This window comes from Tachyglossus aculeatus, chromosome 8 (assembly GCF_015852505.1).
Source record: "Tachyglossus aculeatus isolate mTacAcu1 chromosome 8, mTacAcu1.pri, whole genome shotgun sequence".
Classification (NCBI taxonomy): Eukaryota; Metazoa; Chordata; class Mammalia; order Monotremata; family Tachyglossidae; genus Tachyglossus; species Tachyglossus aculeatus.
In genome coordinates this window covers 4,292,937-4,314,155 of record NC_052073.1, presented here as the reverse complement: position 1 = coordinate 4,314,155, position 21,219 = coordinate 4,292,937, and the positions used below count along the sequence as shown (strand labels likewise).

General features: G+C 48.2%; 1 protein-coding gene across 5 annotated transcripts in view; it reads left to right on the top strand.

Annotated features, from left to right (window-relative positions):
• The window catches only part of TCF12 (transcription factor 12), a 321,095-nt gene that overhangs the window by 227,177 nt on the left and 72,699 nt on the right, over window positions 1-21,219 (top strand). For all 5 annotated transcript variants that reach the window (XM_038750651.1, XM_038750650.1, XM_038750654.1 and 2 more), the window contains exons 6-7: window positions 14,037-14,172; window positions 15,664-15,716. In XM_038750651.1, the coding sequence (XP_038606579.1) occupies window positions 14,037-14,172; window positions 15,664-15,716 (189 nt within the window). The remainder of the gene's footprint in view (window positions 1-14,036; window positions 14,173-15,663; window positions 15,717-21,219) is intronic.

Sequence of the window (21,219 nt, the reverse complement as noted above, 5' to 3'; positions counted from 1 at the left end):
GCAAGTCACATAACTTCTCTGAGCCTCAGTTACCTCATCTGTAAAATGAGCATTAAGACTGTGAGCCCCACGTGGGACAACCTCATCACCTTGTAGCCCCCCCAGTGCTTAGAACAGTGCTTTGCACATAGTAAGTGCTTAACAAATGCCATCATTATTATTATTATTAATGAGAAGCAGCATGGATTAGTGGATAGAGCATGGGCCAGGGAGCTAGAAAATCATGGGTTCTAATCCCGGCTCCACCACTTGTCTACTGTGTGACCTTGGGCAAGTCACTTCACTCCTCTGTACCTCAGTTTCCTCATCTGTAAAATGGGGATTAAGAGTGTGAGCCCTACGTGGGACAGGGACTGTGTCCAACCTGACTAACTTGTATCAACCTCAGTGCTTAGAACAGTGCTTGGCACATAGTAAACATTTAACAAGTACTAGTATTATTATTATTATCAGATGAAAGAAACTCACTGATTTCCCAGGTATCGATGCCAAGAACCTCATAGCAGAGTAGTAGCGCCCATTCCATTTTCATCGTATTTTATCAGCCGGGATTTTTTAGTGAATTTGTGGAAAACTTCTTGGTCAGTGCTGGCAGCTTCAGGTCTAACAGGCAATTTTGGAATTGCTGCTTCCTGTTCAGTTTGGCTTCCCCCTTTGTGTAGTTTCGTGTGCTCTCTACCTTCCCTGCTGGACTGGAGACTCTTTGAAGACAGGGATTGTGTCTACTAACATTATTGTACTTAGTACAGCGCCTTGCCCAGCGGAAGCGCTCAATGCTGGAGATTGATTTTGGATGAACAGAATCTCCCCCCAGAAGGCTCCCCACCTCTAGGCTGTAAGCTCACTGTGGGCAGGGAATGTCACTGTGTATTGTTGTGTTGTACTTTCCCAAGCACTTAGTACAGTGCCCTGCAAATGGTAAATATGATTGAATGAATGAGTGAAGGCTAGTGCGCACTCTGCAGAGCACAACAAACCACAACGCTCAGAACCCCGGTGTGAATACTGGGACACTTCGTTTTCATTCGATCGTTTAATCGTATTTATTGATAACTTATCATGTGCAAAGCACTCAGTAGCGAGGGAAAGACCCTTTCCGTGGATGTGATTCTCTGGGCTCCAGTTTTCCCTTTCATTTTTATTGTTGAGAGAACGGTGTCCCAAGAAGAATCTCGATTCATTGCTTGATAAGCTTATGCCCAGTCTGGAAAAATAACATCCCCTGGGGCACTGCTGGCGTGTGGTTCTCTTAGACTGGCGACAGGCCTGCATCACGCAATCGGACTGTCTGCTATTCTCCCAGCTCGGCTCTAGCAACCCCGTGGTCCTGGAAGAACCAGCCACCGAGCCTGGCAAGGGCATCAGACTTGTTTCACCCCGGTCAAACTGCTGGGTCAACTGCCAGGCAGTTGGGGAGAGAATGTACCCGTCTTTCATTCATTCATTCAGTGGTATTTATTGAGCACTTACCGTGTTTGCAGCTCTGTACTAAGCACTTGGGTGAGTACAGTATAAAATAAACACACATTCTCTGCCCCAGGTGAACGTACAGTCTAGATCAGAAGACAGATTACAGATATGTGCATAAATAATAATAATGATGGCATTTATTAAGCACTTACTGTGTGCAAAGCACTGTTCTAAGTGCTGGGGAGGGAGAAGCAGTGTGGCTCAGTGGAAAGAGCACGGGCTTTGGAGTCAGAGGTCACGGGTTCAAATCCCAGCTCTCCCAATTGTCAGCTGTGTGACCTTGGGTGAGTCACTTAACTTCTCTGTACCTCAGTTCCCTCCTCTGTAAAATGGGGGTTAAGACTGTGAGCCCCCGGTGGGACAACCTGATCACCTTGTAAGCTCCCCAGCGCTTAGAACAGTGCTTTGCACATAGTAAGCGCTTAATAAATGCCATTTAAAGAAAAAAAGGTGATCAGGTTGTCCCACAGGGGATTCACAGTCTTAATCCCCATTTTACAAATGAGGTAACTGAGGCACGGAGAAGTGACTTGCCCAAAGTCACACAGTTGACAATGGGTGGAGCTGGGATTTGAACCCATGACCTCTGACTCCAAAACCCCTGCTCTTTCCATTGAGCCACGCTGCTTCTCATAAAGTGTTATGGGGCTGGGACGGGGGATAAATAAAGGGAGCAAGTCAGGGTGATGCAGAAGGGAGTGGGAGAAGAGAAAAGGCGGGCTTAGTTAGGGAAGGCCTCTTGGACAAGATGGGCCTTCAGTAAGGCTTTGAAGGTGGAGAGAGTGATTGTCAGTTATGAGGAGAGAGGGCATTCCAGGCCAGAGGCAGGATGTGGGCGAGAGGTCTGTGGGCAGATAGACGAGATTGAGGTACAGTGAGAAAGTTAGCACCAGAGGAGTGAAGTGTGCGGGCTGGAATGTAGAAGAGAGTAGCGAGGTGAGGTAGGAGGATGCAAATTGATTGAATGTATCTCTGAGGAAGTGGGTAGCAACCTCTTAAAACCAGCCTGCAGGGAAGGAATAATAATAATAATGGCATTTATTAAGCGCTTACTATGTGCAAAGCACTGTTCTAAGCCTGCCTTTCCCTCTTGCCCATCCTCACAGGAAGTAGGGTTGAGTGGCAGACTGGCAGCTCCCAAGACCTGTTGCTGTTGCCTTCTTTCTGAAATGACAACCTGCTTAACTAAAACCAATCAATTGTATTTATTGAATGTTTACTACTAACAGAGTATGTGCTTACTTTGTACAGAGCACCGTACTAAGCACTTGGGAGAATACAATATATCAGAGCTGGTAGACACGTCCCCTACCCACGATGAGCCACCAACCCCTCGTAAACTCAGGAATGGGATCCTTGTCTCCTCCTTCTGTATTTTCCCTAGACACCTAGTGCTTAGCACCCAGTAGGCGCTCAATAAGTACCAGTGACCCAGGTGTTGACAGGCACCTTAATGGAGAGGAGAAACCAATGCGTGTAGGCCGCTGGTTTCAACAGTATTTAATAATGGCATTTATTAAGCGCTTACTATGTGCAAAGCACTGTTCTAAGCACTGGGGAGATTACAAGGTGACCAGGTTGTCCCTCGTGGGGCTCACAGATTTAATCCCCATTTTCCAGATGAGGTAACTGAGGCACAGAGAAGTTAAGTGACTTGCCCAAAGTCACACAGCGGACAATTGGCAGAGCTGGGATTTGAACCCATGACCTCTGACTCCAAAGCCCGTACTCTTTCCTACTGAGCCATGCTGCTTCTCTAACAGTATTATATTGGTGTTCCCAAACACAAGGGGAAGCAGTGTGGTATAGTGGAAAGAGCCCAGGCCTGGGACTCAGAGGACCTGGGTTCTAGTCCTGACTCTGCCAATTGCTTGCAGTGTGACCTTGGGCAAGTCACTTCACTTCTCTAGGCCTCAGTTCCCTCTACCGTAAAATGAGTATTTGATACCCATTCTCCCTCCTACTTAAACTGTGAGCCGCATATGAGACAGGGACTGTATCCAACCTGATGACCTTGTATCTACCCCAGCACTTAGAACCGTGCTTGACACATAGTAATTGCTTAATAAAGTTTAATAAATGCCATATAAAGGTGGGATGGGGTGGAATTGGATTTGAAGAGGCAGATAGTCGCTGGGTGGGGGAGCTTGACTCGATGAGCTGGTTGCTGGGGAGGGGGCGGGTGTGGAGAACATGGAAGCCAGAGAATCTTTGAGTTGGGAGGGATCTGGAGTAGTTTCCTGGTCCAGCTCCTTGCCCCCAAATCATTGTCCCCACCCCCCAGCCCCACCCCGATCTGGGACATTTGGGTTTTGTCACTTTAAATGGCCTCCTCTGGCACATATAACTGAAGGAGCCGACCCTTCGGACTTCCAAATCGCTGCATCTTGGGTTACCCCCAAAATAGGAAAGTGGATTAAATTCCCTGTCCACTTCCCACACAGCTTTTGAGTCCTAATGGAGCTCTCACCCCTACACAGTCACCTAGAGGAAAAACCTGAAATGAATGCTTCCTATCACAGAGTGACCTAATAACAATAATAATAATAATCATGGTATTTGTTAAGCGCTTACTGTGTGCCAGGCTGGGGTGGAACAATAAATCGCATTGGACACAGTCCCTGTCCTGGGTGGGGTTCACAGTCTCAATCCTCATTTTACAGATGAGGGAACTGAGGCACAAGGAAGTGAAGTGACCTGCCCATGGCCACACAGCAGAGAAGTGGTAGAGCCATGATTAGAACCCATGACTTTCAGATTCCCAGGCCCGTGCTCAATCCACTATACCGTGCTCCTTCCCCCTACATTATGCTGCTTCCCAGTGGGGCAACTTAGTGGATAGAGCCAGGCCTGGGTGGCACAAGGCTCTGAATTCTAATCCCGGCTCCACCACTTATCCGCTGGGTGAACTTGGGGCAAGTCACTTCACTTCTCTGGGCCTCAGTTACTTCATCCATAAAATGGGGATTAAGACTGGGAGCCCCATGTGGGACAGGGACTGTGTCCAACCTGATGATCTCATATCTACCCCAGCGCTTAGAATAGTGCCTGACACACACTAAAGCACTTAACAAATGTCATTTTAAAAAAAAAAACCTTTCCTCCCCAATCCCGATGTTTAGGGACCATGTTACCAAATCCGGGTGATGGGACAGAAGGTTTCCCCCCTCACCACGAGGGGTGGTCAGGGGAAGAGAAGAAACTGAGTCAGCCCCATCCGGAGGATTGGTTATTGACACTGTCTTTCCCAGGGCTCCAGTGGGATTTTATCCTCCTAAGGCTTGTCACAGCGCTAGCCATCCTGGGGTCTCCAGCTGGCAGAGCCAGCAGTATCCCCTGAAGGGATGGAAGGGAAGGGGGAGAGAGAGAAAAGGAAAGAAAGAGAAGGAAACAGAAAGAAAGGGAGGAAGGAGGGAGGGAAGGAAAGGAAGGAAGGAAAGAAAGAGACCGGTTTAGGGAAAACGTACCAGGTACCACCCACCAGCTCAGACGTGCACTTGTCTGTGGGGCTGGAATGAATAAAGGGAGAAGGGAGTACGGGAAGAGGAAAAGAAGGCTCAGTCCAGGAAGGCCTCTTGGAGGAGACAGGCCTTCAATAAGGCTCTAAATGGGGGAGAGTAATTGTCAGTCAGATAATGGCACGGGGGGTTCCTAGGCCAGAAAGCATTTACCATTTTGCACCATTTCACCGGGGTATCCACTCACCATTGCTTCCCTCCCTCCATCATCTGCGAGAAGCAGACAGCTCCATGAAAGGGTGGCATGCCCGTTGTGCATGAAAGAGGCACAGCTTCGAATTTCTCCCTAATCATTTTAGTCAAAGATGGGATCGTAAAACTCAAGGTGTTATTTTCTTTATGATGTTGCACCACTTTAATAGTTAGTTCATTTTATTTATTTATTCATTCATTTTTACTCCAGCAAGCTACATTGGGCTGATTGCACTGACAGGATGCAGCTAATGGATGACACTAGCTTCTCCAACCTGCATGACACTTTAGGTATAGACGATGGTAATTAAATTTTCAAGAGACTACACGGGGACTGAACGACTTGGCCCTTTTTTATTCATTTATTTTTTAATTGCGGAACATTTAGTTTGTGGTTGGTATGTTTTTATTGACCCGGGGGAAAAAAATAGTCGGATCTCAGAGGGGTTTTTTGTTGTTGCTGTTTTGAGATGTTACCCTCTCGTACTGCCTCTCCTCCCTCCTCTCCCCCCCAACCAAAAAAAAAAAATTAATATATTGTCCAATGTGTTTGTAATGACTTGGAACGGTACAGGTTAGCACAAAGCATTTAATGAAACCTTGTCGGAGACAAAACACTAGAGAGGATCATAATTAATGTCTCATTTTCTGCCAGTTGCTATTGATTACTCATTCAAGATCCCTTTGTTCTCAAAATGATAACAATTGTAGTTCGCCTCACTATCTAATGAGATTCTCAGGATAGAATTCTTTAACAACATGCTGATAATTGCACCCATATCCCTAGAATTTCAATTTAAAGCGAATTTACATCATAATACAATTATTTCTCGGATGACAGTGTTTTCCAAATCCGGGGTTTATTACGGTCCGCTTTTTAGCATTTGTAGAAAATGAACAGGTAACTGATGACTGGCTGGGGGCGGGGGATTGGAGAGGGGGAGAGGGGCATTCTGAGTGGCACAATTAACCATCAGCCAACCAGAGCTTTAAGTTTTCAGTGTCAGGTGCTGATGTCTTTTCAGAATAGGAACCGAAGAGCAGAATGGCGTCTCCCAGGAGCGCTGCAAGAGGAGGCCAGTAGTCAGAGAGTTATTATGGGCATGGAACACATCTGCTAATTCTGTTGTATTATACTTTCCCAAGCGCTTAGTATAGCTCTGCACAAAGGAAGTACTTAATAAATACCATTGATTGGTTAATAATAATAATAATAACTGTGGTATTTGTAAAGTGTTTACTCTGTGCCAAGTGCTGGGATAATCATAATAATAATACTAATGATGATGGTATTTGTTAAGCACTTATAATAATGATAGCATTTATTAAGCGCTTACTATGTGCAAAGCACTGTTCTAAGCGCTGGAGAGGTTACAAGGTGATCAGGTTGTCCCACATGGGGTTCACAGTCTTAATTTTACAGATGAGGGAACTGCGGCCCAGAGAAGTTAAGTGATTTGCCCAAAGTCACCCAGCTGACAATTGGCGGAGCCGGGATTTGACTTATTATGTGCCAGGCACTGTGCAAGCTCTGGGGTGGATAAAACAGTGCTTGGCACATAGTAATAGCTTAACAAATACCATCATTATTATTATTTTTATTACAAGCAAATCTAGTTGGACACAGACCCTGTTTCACGTAGTGCTCACAGTCTCTGTCCCCATTTTACAGATGAGGTATCTGACGCACAGAGAAGTGACTTGTCCAAGGTCACTGCAGAGGAGTGGTAGAGCCAGGATTAGAACCCATGACCTTCTGACTCCCAGCCCCAAACTCAGTCCACTAGGCCAAAAAGGTAATTGGGTTGGATACAGTCCCTGCCCCATATAGGGCTCATGGTCTTCATCCCCATTTTCCAGATGAGGTCACTGAGGCCCAGAGAAGCGAAGCGACTTGCCCAAGATCACACAGCAGACATGTGGCGGAGGAGGGATTAGAACCCAGGTCTTTCTGACTCCTAGGCGCGGGCCCTATCTGCTAAGCCACACCGCTTATCCATTGACCATCATCAATCGTATTTATTGAGTGCTTACTGTGTGCAGAGCACTGTACTAAGCGCTTGGGAAGTACAAATTGGCAACATATAGAGACAGTCCCTACCCAACAGTGGGCTCACAGTCTAAAAGGGGGAGACAGAGAACAAAACCAAACATACTAACAAAATAAAATAAATAGAATAGATATGTACAAGTAAAATAAATAAATAGAGTAATAAATATGTACAAACATATATACATATATACAGGTGCTGTGGGGAAGAGAAGGAGGTAAGATGGGGGGGACCCCCATTGATCGGTAGCGTGAACGATGTACTGGGCCTTCTCGAAGCCGTCTTCCACCTCCGCCATCCCTGTGGTTTCAGCAGTCTCTGTGGATTGGGCCAGGCTAGGAACAGCTGCTTGCTCTTAAGCAGGAAAAGGGAATAAGCATTTCTAGGTTCAGCGTGGCCAGCGTGGACCTCCCTGGCAGAGGTTGGGGGTGAGGGTTCGTTTGTCTCGACTGTGGAATATCTGACTTGCGTGTTCGATAGGGTTCCCCCCCACCCCTGATTTGGCAGAGGGAAAGAAACCGCACACCAATATGAAACTCTTTTTAGAAGACGTGCGCTCAGCACGCGGTACTTCAAAACTTTAATCACCAAATCAAACCAGCAGTTTTGAAGTAGGCATAGGGTTAATTAGGAGCTTGTTTAATTTGCAGTAAGGATGGAAGTTAATTAAAAATATGTACTGGGTGCCGGGCATGCCTTGTAATGGCAAGCAGCTGTTCCCAGGGGGTTTCTTTGGGGGTCTCGTGGGGAGGGGGCCACTAGGATCCCGGGCAGGAGGGTGGGAGCCCCGGGACTTACTGTCCCACCAGTAATTGATTTTAATGTCTGTCTTCCCCTGCAGACTGTATACTCCGTTGTGAGCCGGGATCATGTCTACCGACTCTGTTGGATGGGTCTCTCTGAAGTGCTTAGGAGAGTGTGCTACACTCAATAAGCAGTGTGGCCTAGTGTATAGAGCCTAGGCCTGGGTGTCTCCACTCTGTCCCTTATCTGCTGTGTGACCTTGGGATAATCACTTGACTTCTCTGTGCCCAGTTACCTGATATGTAAAAAATGGGGATTAAGACTATGAGCCCCATGTGTGTCAGGGACTGTGTCCATCCCCATTCGCCTGTATCAACTTCAGGACTTACTACTGTGTCTGACACATAATTAGTGAATAACAAATGCGAATATTATTATAGTAAGTTCTCAATAAATACTGTTGATTGGTAGGGCCCTTTGGCCTTTCCCTGAATGGGGTCAGGTGGTGCCTCTAGCACTCAGTACAGTGCCTCCAACACATAGCACAGTGCCTGACACATTGTAAGTGCTTAACAAATACCATAAGTATTATTAAGTATTATCTCAGTAATACCTTCCCCAATCCTACTCTTCCAGCGCTTAGAACAGTGCTTGGCACATAGTAAGTGCTTAACAAATACCATCATTATTATTATTATTATTTGCTGTGCCTTAGCTAAAGTTGGCCTCTCAGGAGACAGAAAGAGGTAGGTAAGGCTCAGGAGCATGGGGACCGAGGTGGGTGGGGATCAAACTTGGCTGGGAGTGTGGAAGCCCCCCAACCACTAGATTATAAACTCCTTGTGGGCAGGGATGGTGCCTGCCAACTCTACTGTACCTGGGGTTTTTTTTTAATCCCTGCTGTGTGACCTTGGACAAGTCACTTAGCTTCTCTGTGCTTCAGTTCCCTCATCTGCAAAATAGGGGCTCAATACCTATTCTTCTTCCTTCTTAGACTGTATGCCTCATGTGGGACCTGCTTACCTTGTTTCTACCCTGGCGCTTAGTATACTTAACAAATACCATAATTAGTATCATAATTATTACTCTCCGAAGGGCTTAGTGCAGTGCTCAGCACAAAGTAAGGGCTCAGTAAATACCATTGATGGGCCTCAGCAGAGCTCACCCAAAGGGAATGTCTAAATCCTTTCTCTCCTGGGGAAGAAGAAAGGTCCAGATACCAGATGGATTTCACCAGGGCATCTGCAGGCTCTGAAATCACCTAATGTGTGAGAACCAAACTTGGCCCCTCCTTCTTCTTCCCTCCTGTCAGTCACTCATTTGGTTAGATTTATTGAGCACTTACTGTTTGCAGAGCACTGTACTAAGCGCTTGGGATAGTATAACACAACACTAAACAGACACATTCCCTGCCCACAATGAGCTTACAGTCTAGATGGGGAGACAGATATTAGCATAAATAAACAAGTGACTGATATGGGCATAAGTGCTGTGGGGCTGGAAGGAGGGGATGAATAAAGGGAGCAAGTCAGGGAGTGGGGTGCAGAAGGGAGTTGGAGAAGGGGAAAGGAGGGCTTAATCAGGGAAGGCTTCTTGGCTGAGGTGTGCCTTCAGTAAGGCTTTGAAGAGGGAGAGAGTAATTGTCTGTCAGTTATGAAGAGGGAGGGCGTTCCAGACCAGAGGCAGGATGTGGGTGAGAGATCGGCCGCAAAATAGACGAGATCGAGATACAGTGAGGTTAGTGTTAGAGGAGCGAAGTGTACGAGCTAGATTGTAGTAGACCCTCTCACCACCCATGACGTCACCACCACTGTCAATCAATCAATCAATCTATCATGTATATTGAGTACATACTGTATGCAGAGTACTGTACTAAGCACTTGGGAGAGTGTGATATAAGAGAGTTCGTAGCCATGTTCCCTGCTCACAAGGAACTCACAGTCTAGAGGGGGCGACAGACATTAATATAAATAAATTACATATATGTACATAGATGCTGTGGGGCTGAGGCAGGGGGTGAGAAAAGGTGGTAAATCCAAATGCAGAGTCGACACAGAAGGGAGCGGGAGAAGAGGAAATGAGGGCTTAGGGAAGCCCTCTTGGAGGAGACGGGCCTTTGATTAGGCACAATGATGGTCAAGCCTCATCCTCTCTCTCCCTGACCCGGTTTAGAATTAGGGCTTCCCCAGTGGCAGGCTGGCTGTGGTTGTGAGGAGTTCCAAAACAGCTTTCTTTCCATGTGGTCCGGACCAAGAACAGGTGCTGAAAATTTCCCTCAAAAGACTGCGTGTTCATGAGCTGGACATTTCTCCTAGGCAATCCTGAAGGGGGGCTAGATAACAACAACCTTGGCTTATCTGTTGTGACACTAATCCCAGCAGTCAGTTCAGGTCAGGGATTCCAGAGAACAACCTGCCATTGATTATTCTTTAGTAATTGGATACACGCTCAGCAGATGAGGTTCTAGCCGACTAGAGAGGTACATATTCCGTTCTCTGGCCAGTAGAGACAAGGCACCGCGTGGTTCTTATTGTATTGTATGCTCCCAAGCGCTTAGTACAGTGCTCTGCACACAGTAAAAGCTCAATAAACACGACTGAATGAAATGAGGACTTTCGTCGACCAAGTGACCTCAGGAGGTGCAGCTCGGAGAGGGCGGGTCGCCGCCAATGATCCGGAGAGTCGGCCTACTGGCGATCCTTGGGGATCTCCGGGTATTCCTTTCTGTATCAGCTGCCCGCAGGACAGGATCTGTCGTAATCAATAGGGCCTCCCAATTGGCTCAGACAGGCGGAAAAATCGATATGACAAGCTGACATCTACTTCAGTTTCGTTCGCGCAGCGGGGTGATGTAGCGGTTTATCAGGCAAGCCATGGTGCAGCAGAGACAGGAGCAAATGGTTAGGCTTCTGTTAGGGGGCAATCACCCATCTTGGGGCAGCGTGGCCTAGTAGAAAGAGCCCGGGCATGGGAGTCAGAGGCCCTCGGTTCTAATTCTGGCTCTGCTACTTGTCTACTGGGTGACCTCAGGCAAGTCACTTCACTTCTGTGGGCCCCAGTTTCCTCATCTGCAAAATGGGGATTCAATACTTCTTTCTTTTCTCTTTCTCTCTCTCTCTCAGACTGTGAGCCCCTTGTGGGAAAGGGACTGTGACTAACTCTATTATCTTGTATCTACCCCAGTACTTAGTTCAGTGCTTGTCATACAGCAAATGCTTAAAACCTTCCACAGTTATTGTGAGGGTAAAATGGGGTAATTAATATGACGGTGCTTTGGAAAAGTAAAAATTTTGTGCTCAAAACAAGGTGGGATTATTCTCAGAACTTTAGTATCCCAGGGAGGCCTTCCTAATGTTTGCTCTGGGTGATGATGGTCTTTTTCAGGGTGACTTTCTAGGGTGTGAGAAAACCCAGCCAGCAGGCTCCCTCTGACTGAGGAAGTGGCCCCTGAACTCCTTTTAGCTTCTGAGGATGGGGCAGTGGGGCAGAGTGGTCCTTGAGTGGACAGGCTGGATGGGCAGGGCATCCCACAGATGGGACTTTAACCCAACCAAATACCCAACCTGCAAGCAGGTCTAGCAGCCTGGGAAGGGAAGGCTGTGTGGGTTTTTTGTTTTGGTTTGATTTTTTTGTTTTGTTTTGTTTTCTTATTGTGTGTGTCTTGTGCATTCAATTATTTAGTTGAGTCATTCTATTTGTAAATATTTCCATGTCATACCCCCACTAAAATGTAAGGCCCTTGTGGGCAAGGACATAATAATGGATTTTAGAGCAAATTAAACCAAAGTGGTCTTTGGAAGGCCAAATAACTCGACTTAGATTAGCATATTTTGGACGCAGAATCAGGATGACTAATTCTCTGGAGAAGACACTAATGCTAGGAAATGTCCAGGGATAAACGTGGAAGATGCAGACTGGCAGCTAGGTGGATAGAGACCCTAACAACAATAACGGAAGAACCATTAGAAAGGTTGAGGTTTATGGCGAAAGAAAAGACATTCTGGTGAAAGTCTGTGCATGGAGTTGCTATGATTCAGAAACGACTCGACGGCACTTAATAATAATAAATAATTATGGTACTTTTTAAGCACTTACTATGTGCCAAGCACTGTTCTAAGTGCCGGGGTAGATGCAAATTAATCAGGTTGGACACAGTCCCTGTCCCACATTTGGCTCACACGCTTATCCTCATTTTTTACAGATGAGGAAACTGAGGCCCAGAGAAGTGAAGTGACTTGCCCAGGGTCACACAGCAGACTTGTGGCAGATCGGTATTGAACCCAGGTCCTTCTGACCCCCGGGCCTGAGTGCTGTCCAGTAGGCCATGCTGCTTAGTATGAGAAAAACAGTCAGGCTTGGAAGCTGCCCCTGTTACAGGCCTCTAGACTTTAAGCTCACTGTGGGCAGGGAATGCGTCTACCAACTCTGCTGCATTGTCCTCTCCCAGGTGCTTAGCAAAGTGCTCTGCACATAGTAACTGCTCAATCAGTACCATTGATTGGTACCTCCTACAGAGTCAATCTCGACCTGGGCTTCCCAGACCGGCGACTACTTCAGAGCGTCTGGTGGGAGAAAGTCCTCTGGGCTTCCCAGAACGGAGCCGGGTTCCCAGAATTCCTGGCCGAGATCTGATCTGAAGAGAGCAAGAGCAGTGTTTCGGAAGTGGGGGATCTTGGGCCTCGCTTGGCATTAGAATCCATTAACATCTCTGGAGCTAAGAGGCAGAGGTGTTTTCAGGCACCTGCTGAGGGCAGCGGAAGGGTCGGGGGCCGCCCAAACTTTTTCCACCCTTAGTTACTATCTTGTGGGGAGGCTTGCTGGGCAGATTCAGGGGTGATCGGCTGGGATTCATTAGCACAGGAAGCTGTGCAGCAGGAAGCTGTCCATATCTGTCATTTTATTTATTTGTATTAATGCCTGCCTCCCCCTCTCTGGACTGTGAGCTTGTTGTGGGCAGGGAATGTCACTGTTTATTGTTGTATTGTACTTTCCCAAGCGCTTAGTACAGTGCTGTGCACACAGTAAGCACTCAGTAAATAAGATTGACTAAATGAATGAATATATCTCTGGGCTGTTAAAGGAAAGGCCAGAGCAGCTGGGCCAGAAAGAGGTTAAAGAGATACCTGGGTAATAGGTCCAGGATGAGCTGTTCGCGGGGGAGAGGTAGGAATAATTGTGATATTTGTTAAGTGCTCCCATTCATTCAGTCATTCATTCATTCTAACGTAGTTATTGAGCGCTTACTGTGTGCAGAGCAGCGCACTAAGTGCTTCGGGGAATAGAATACAACAACAAACAGACACATTCCCGGCCCACAACGAGCTCACAGTCTGTGAGTGCTACTCAGTGCTGGGGCAGATCCAAGCAAATCAGGTTGGCTACAGGGTAGGGATACCAAGGTGCCACCGGGCAAGTGAGTGCCCTGACATGGCATGTGGGCACCACGCTCAGCCCCCAGGATGGGGCAGATGGCTGGTTCAAGCAATTACAGATGAGGGAACTGAGGCATAGAGAAGTGAAGTGACTTGTCAAAAGCACATGTCCAGGCACATGCTCTCTAGACTGTAAGCTTTTTGTGGGCAGGGAATGTGTCTGTTATACTGTTCTATTGTACTCTCCCCAGTGCGTGGCTTAGTGGATAGAGCATGGGCCTGGGAATCCGAAGGACCTGGATTCTAATTCCAGATCTGCCACATAGCTGCTGTGTGACCTTGGGCAAGTCACTTCACTTCTCTGTGTCTCGCTTACCTCATCTGCAAAATTGGAATAAGACCATGAGCCCCATGTGGGACAGGGACTGTGTCTAACCTGATTAACTTGTATCCTACCCCAGGGCCTAGAATGGTGCTTGGCACTTTGTAAACACTACAAATACCTTAATTGTTATTATTGTTATTATTATTTATTACAGTGCTCTTTACACAGTAAGCACTCAATAAATACAATTGAGTGTCTCTAGCCCATAGGCCACACTGCTTCTCCCTGTGTGAGTCAGTGGTAGGGCAGAGGCTTTGTCGCCATCAGTGGGTAGGTGACCCTTCTGCTCTGCTCTGTCTTTCAGACCAGCCTCCTGCGCCAAGATATCGGGCTGGGGAGTCCGGCCCCCTTATCTTCTTCAGGAAAGCCAGGCACAACGTACTACCCGTTCTCTGCCACCAGTTCTCGGAGGAGACCGCTCCACGACACGCCAGTCCTCGGTGGGTATGCCAAGTCCGGAGAGCCGGCTCAAGGGGAGCCTGGGCGGCGGGGGGGCCGTCCCGGTGCGTACCAAACTCCAGAAAAGCCATGGGGTCCTGGCCGGAAGACCGAGAAAAGGAAACACTGGGGTGATGGGGGTTGAGTCTAGGGGCATTGGTTGATTGGTTGCCTCAGGGGCGGGGTTTTGAACTTGGAACCTTCTTCGACCCCCTTGGAAAAGTTTGCTCATTCATTCTTTCATTCAGTCACATTTATTAAGCGCTTACTGTGTGCAAAGCACTGTACTAAGCACTTGGAGAGTACAGTACAATAATAAACAGACGTATGTCCACAACGAGCTTACAGTCTGGGGGCGGGGTGGGGAGATAGACATTAATATAAATAAATAAATTACAGATACATAAGTGCTGTGGGGCTGGGAAGGGGAAGAATAAAGGAAGCAAGTCAGGGCAACACAGAAGGGTGTGGGAGAAGAGGAAAGGGGAAGGGCTTTTGGAGGAGAGGGCCTTCAGTAAGGTTCAGATCTGGTACCTGCCTAGAGACTGGGGAAAACTTCCCAGCTGTGTTTCCGTAGTGACCGTGCCTCCTCAGAGGCAGCAGAACATTTACTGGGGAGGGGCAGGGTGGCTTTCATTTTGTCACCCTTGGCCTGGGGAAATTTCCAAGGAAGCAAGGGTGGGATAGTGTCAGGGGATGCTGCTGCTGCCTGCAGTACGGACGAGAAGTTAGCACAGTGCTTGGCACATAGTAAGGGCTTAACAAATACCATTATCATCATCATTAAAGATGCTTCTGGGGGGATTTTCTCCGGAGTTTCCCCATGTCGGGGGTTCCCTCAGGGAGCCTCTTTCCCCAGAATTCCATAAAATACTGTGCTCTCTCCCCTTTCCTGCCACCGGTTTTGTTTTGGGTTTCTTTATTAAGAGCTCACTGTGTCCCAAACGCTGTCCTAAGCACTGGGGTAGATGCAAACTTATCAGCTTGGACACATGGGCTCACAGTCTTAATCCCCATGAGGGATAGATGAGGGAACTAAGGCACAGAGAAATGAAGTGACTTGCCCAAGTTTCCACAGCAGACAAGTGTTGGAGCCAGAATTAGAACCCAGGTCCTAACGACTCCCAGGCCCGTGCTTTTTCCACTAGGCCTTGCTGCTTCTCAGCCATCAGAGAATTTCCCTGGCATCTGAAGACTTTCAATCTGTGGTCGGCACCCTGGGGAGGAAGACCGCCCAAGATCGTGGTGGAAGGAAAGGATCTTTCTGTAGAATGCCCAGAGATGATGCCCACCAAACAGAGCCATGAGGTGCCAGTATGGAACTCCTCTCCCAGTGGCTCTACTAACCGCTTGGGAGAGTATGGCGTAACAATAATGTAACAATAATAGACTCACTCCCTGCCCCCAGTGACCCAGCCCCTTCATGAGGGAACCTGTCGCTACCCCCAGGTCCTTCCACTTTGCTGACCCAAGTGTGTTGTTCCTCCGTGCAGATCCTTTGCAGGCAAAGAAGGTGAGGAAAGTGCCCCCCGGGTTGCCTTCTTCCGTAAGTACCATGTTTTTCACTCCACGGCCAGACGGGTGCCGAGCGTCGCGGCGGCGGGGGCCTCCGGCTGGACGCTTGGCGTTCAGATTTTGCGATTTGGAGCTCCTGCGTCTCTCCCCCCGCCCCCCACTGTCCCTGCCATTTGAATCCCCCACCCCCATCTCCCCCTTCCGTCCCCCCTCTTGGGAAGCCAGCTAGGCCGGGAGCTGTCAAAGAAGATCTCCTGTACAGGTCTTTTGATGTTTAATTAGTCATTATGTTGCCGAACAGGAGGACAGACAGAGATTAATAGCCGAGAATCTTAGAAATTTACATTTGTAATAATCCCAGTGGAGCTGGAGACATTAACATTCGGAGGACACGGACGGCTCAGCTTGCCTCTGTAGGACTGAGGTTATTAATATGCATAAATCACCAAGTCAGATGTTCATTGTGAAGCCCTCGTGGATTTTAAAGCCTTCATTAAGCCCTTCCTAACTTCAGCCTAGCATCAGGAAGGCTTTCAAGCAACTAGTTTGTTGATCCCTCTTTGCTCGAAAATGTATCCTTTGAGAATAAAGGGCTTTGATGAAGAAGGCAGGAAAGGTTTGGGTGGCAAAAAAAATCATTAATGGCTGTGATAATCTAATGCTATGGGGGTGTTTTTGTGCTATTAAATATGCTTTAGTCTTTAAAGGAAGAAAATTGTTTGTAAATGAATCTGCATGTCCAGAGCCACGTGAGGTATTAAATCCCCAGCACGAGGCAGGGAGGTCTTTTTTAGCTTTCCTCCCGCTCCACACAAACAAGGCAGACAAGGAGTAGCGAGGAGGAGGAATGGAAGGGGGAGTGGGGGTGATGAGGGGGGAGTACCCGCATTGCGGGGGTGCAACCCTTTGTTGTGTAAATGGATGAGGGGCTTTTCTTTGGCAGTGCTTAACACAAGGGAGCAGGTGGGGCCAGATGAGTCATAACTCAGCAGTTCTGTAGAAGCCGAAAGGACCCTCCTGCCTGGGCCTGGATATATGGAGAAAGCCACTAAAGTCTGATCTGGTTGTTGTGTATGTGTGCGGGCTGAAGTGGAGGTGCCACCTCTTATTTGGAGATCAGGGGACAGGGGTTGGGGGGAGCGGGCGGAGACTTTGGGGAGACGGGGACCGGCTTCTCCATCCTCTCTCCCGCATGACACACCCCGAGCAGAAGCAGAAATCCACTTTGCAGCCCAGTTCCAGATGGAGCTGCCAAAGGTGAGGCAGCAGAGTCCCGGGGCAGCTGTGCGGCCAACCTGCCATCTACCTGGAAGTCGGGTGTGCAGCTGCAGGCATTGGGAAAAGGTTTTTGCTTGCATAAGCACTTGGGCCCACTAGAGACTGAATAGCTGCTTGATAAACAAAATGAACACAATACCTCAAATCATTATTCACCAGGGCAGGAATTTTTTTTTTTCTTCCAGTGGCTGCTAAAAATAGTTCGGGCAATTTACATTTTAACAGTTTGTGTGTTGTGCAGGGGTGGGTGGCTTTACAGTCTAGCAGATGATTTCTGCTAGATTAACAGAAATTATATTAAAAATGACAGAGCAGCTAAAACATGTAACGGTGCAATTTTCCCGTAATTTATTACTCTAATTCTTGGGGAGTAATAAAAGTTCAATTACGTATTAATATTTAGTAGGAGTACGTAGGTAAAGGGGGATCGTATTAGTAAATGAAAAATTCATCTCGTTTCTCTGGCCGGGGATCAGTTGGAAGATACAGGGTGTCTTTAATGTTTCTGATTTCGTTCTTTCGTGTTTTAAATGAAGAAACAGAAGGACAACGCACCAAAAAAAATCCTTTATTAAACACTGAGCAAGCCAGAGCGGTGGGGAGTTAGAGCGTAAGTCCATAACAGCATCCAGTAGTGGAGGTTCATTCATTCCATTGTATTTATGGAGTACTTACTGTGTGCAGAGCACTGTAGTAAGCACTTGGGAGAGTACGATACACAGTGAACAGACACGTTCCCTGCCCACAATGAGCTTACAGTCTAGAGGGAAGTTGGGATGAAGTCAGGAGGAACAGGACTCCAGTATAAGACAAAGTTCCCAGGACGGTGTGTGGCAGTGGTGGTTGCAGGGGTGGACGCCCCCTCCTCCGAGGGGCCGGAGGGATGGCCCCACCCCAGCCATCGGTCGCCATCAGCCACAGCACCTCTTTCTATCCCGCGTCTTCAGCAGTTGCCTCTCCCCTTCTGCCCCCCGTCCAGAAAGTCCTCTTGCCTTTGGGGTCCACCAGCATGCCAATTGAGAAATTCAGCGTGACTTTTAGTACTGACCTGGACGATCCTAAATTACTGCCTAGAGAGATTTCTCTGACATAGCTTATGGCGTCTGGGCTGGGTCACGGTGCGTGGTCCGGGAAGACACCTAAATTCCCGTTCCAGTTGGATCTCTGAGACTCCAGCTGCCTTGGCTGAAAACCGCACTCAGGAAATCTTTGTCGCTGTGAAACCGGGATTAGAGAACGGAGGCTGTTGGTCCCCCGGTGCCATTAGCCTGCAGTGGGTCACGCCATTAAGTCGGATTGTGTTTTGGCAGAGATTAAGGAAGTATTAACCACTTCCCTGTGCATATTAATGCACTAAGACTGCAAGCAAGTTTGTCTTGGGCTGCCTGAGGATTTAACAGTGGGTAGATTTTCATAAATGGAAAATAGAGAGGAAAATGGAAACGTGGGACAATCTTAGGCCTACCTGAATTGGACATGTTTTTTTTTTTTTGGGTCAGGAAGAATGTTATGGGGATATTTTCCAAAATGGGATTCAGGTATCATTCTATGGGAAAAAGCTTGGGCACCCTTCTTGTATTAGGAGGACTTCCAAGATGTATGTATTGTCAGATAATTTTAAATTCTCATTGGTGAATGAAGAAGCGTTTTTCCTTTGAGGACAAGTGCGACCCAAGAGCGTGTGTATTGTAGGTACTTTCCATTGGCATGGAAAGCCCGTATTTTCTGGAACTGGCTGAAAAGTGAGCAGTCTAAGGAATTCTGGCTGAGAATGTGCAATGCAGTGAAAGGAGGGAAATGAATCATAAAAGTGAAAAAACAGCATTTGCATTTTTGCACTATTGTAAATGCATTTGCAGTAAAGTGTCAGCAGGCCCCACCGCTAATTTACCAAACCGGAAGCCAGGTGGTGAAGGTCCTCCCCTCTTCCCACCCGACACACATACACACACACAGACACACTAGAGTTAGGATGGTTTGGCTGTGGCTGGGAAGCCCCCGTATCCGAGTTTCTCCTACAGGGGCTCCCATGCCTCTTGAGCCGGGGCACCTGCCTCAGGTTTGATCCTCATTCTCTCACCCACCATCCCAGCAATGCCGGCCCTCGCTGACCCGCTGCAGATGAGCCTGAAGTGGGAGGGGGCTGAAGGCCTGGCAGACCTTTGCATTGCTGGCGGAGACTTGGCTTTGTCTGTGCTGTGGGAAGACCTTTAATTGGGACACGTGCCGATGCCATCATCATCATCATCAATCGTATTTATTGAGCGCTTACTGTGTGCAGAGCACTGTACTAAGCGCTTGGGAAGTACAAGTTGGCAACATATAGAGACAGTCCCTACCCAATAGTGGGCTCACAGTCTAAAAGATGCCAGGGAGGTGGGCTTCTCCCCTCCTCTGCAGGATGTCCGCCCCCGGCCCGTTTACCCGGCTCCTGCTTTTGACTTCTTCGGGGAAAGGATACTTATACCTCCAGAGCAAAGGACCCTGGGGTCTGAGCGTTAGACTCCCCTCTCTCCCAAAAGGAATGAGATGATGGGATGCCACAGGCAGCGTGTTGATGCTCCGAATGGGCTCTATTGGATAGGGAAGAGAAGGGGGCTGCATCTTGGCAGAAGGAGAAGCAGCGTGGCCTAGTGGCTAGAGCACAGGCCTGGGAGACGACCTGGGTTCTAATCCCAGCCCGCCCCTCGTCTACTGTACGACCTTGGGCAAGTTGCAACTCTGTACCTCAGTTCCCTCATCTGTCAAATGGGGATTAAGGCTGTCAGCCCCCCGTGGAACAGGGACTGTGTCCAGTCTGATTGCTTGTATCTACCTCAGCTCCTGGTACAGTGCCTGGCACACAGTAAGCGTTTAACTAAGACCCTGAAGAAAAAAAAGAAAAGAAAGCACCAGTGTTTTTGCTCCAGCCTCCACTGAGTGGACCAACTCTTCTCAACCATTGGCCTTGCAGAATCGTGGTGAACAGAGGAAGAGTGAAAGCAGCCTTCTCCAGAGCCAAGTCAGTGGCCTGGTCCATCTCTCCAGCTAGACTTTAAGCTTCATGTGGGCAGGGATTGTGTCTTCTAGCCATGTCATATTGTCCCAAGCATTGTACTCACAGCAGGCTCACAGTAAATGCTGTTGATAGAAAACAGTAGATTGATTCTCCTAGTCACAGTGGGGATCAAACTGTTGGACGTGTCTGAAACTTTTCAGCCTCTAACGGGGAATTCCACTGTCATCATAATTGCGGTATTTGTCAAGCCCTGGTGTAGATGTAAGATCATCAGGTTGGTTGCAGTCCCTGTCCCACATGGGGCTCTCAGTCTAAGAAGGAGGGAGAAGGTTTCAAATCCCCATTATAGAGTTGAGGAAACTGAGGCCCAAACATGTGAAGCCACTTGGCCAAAGTCATCCAGCAGACAAGCGGCAGAGACTGTGAGCCCACTGTTGGGTAGGGACCGTCTCTATATATCGCCAACTTGTACTTCCCAAGTGCTTAGTACAGTGCTCTGCACACAGTAAGCGCTCAATAAATACGATTGAATGAATGAATGAATGAATGAATGAGTCGGATTAGAACCGAGGTCTTCTGATTCCCAGGCCTAGGCTCATTCCCTTAGGCCACGCCGCTTCCCTGAGTGCCTGGTGCATTGGATGAGGTAGAAAGGGCATCCAGGCCAAGACCAAGAACAGAGATGGGCATTGACGGGCCCAGCAGCAGACACCACCTCCCAGTGCCCTCTGCCCCCAAGCCCCTGAGCAGCACAGTGCGGGAGTCCGGGCTGAATGAGACGACAGACTCTTCCCCCAAGAGGAAAGGCTCAAATTTTCTGTCCCCAGGATAATGGAAGGACAGCATTGTGGGCCACAAAGATTATCCATCCTTCTGGCCGGTGGGTAGCCCTGTGACTTTCCGGAGCCCGCGACCCCTCTCCTGACCTTCTCTTTAAGGCTCAATCTTTCTCGGTCACCACCCTCTCCGTCTTATGTGCTTTGAATGTAAGCCAGCTGCTTCTCACCGCGCACTGATTTCTTCCAAGAGAGAGTCGGACAGCTGAGGCACCACATTTCCTTAGTTTGATGCAAAAGAGGCAGAGGGTTGTGTGTCACCACGTCGTGGTGACTGGAGACCAGCAGACCATGGCTAATGACCTCCTAGCCGTTTTCGTGCGCATATTAAGCCGAGGAGGTAAATAATGGTGGACCCCGAGGATCTCCGCAGCTGAGGACTTTCAGTCCGGGAAAGGGAATTGACCAGCCCAGTTCTCCGG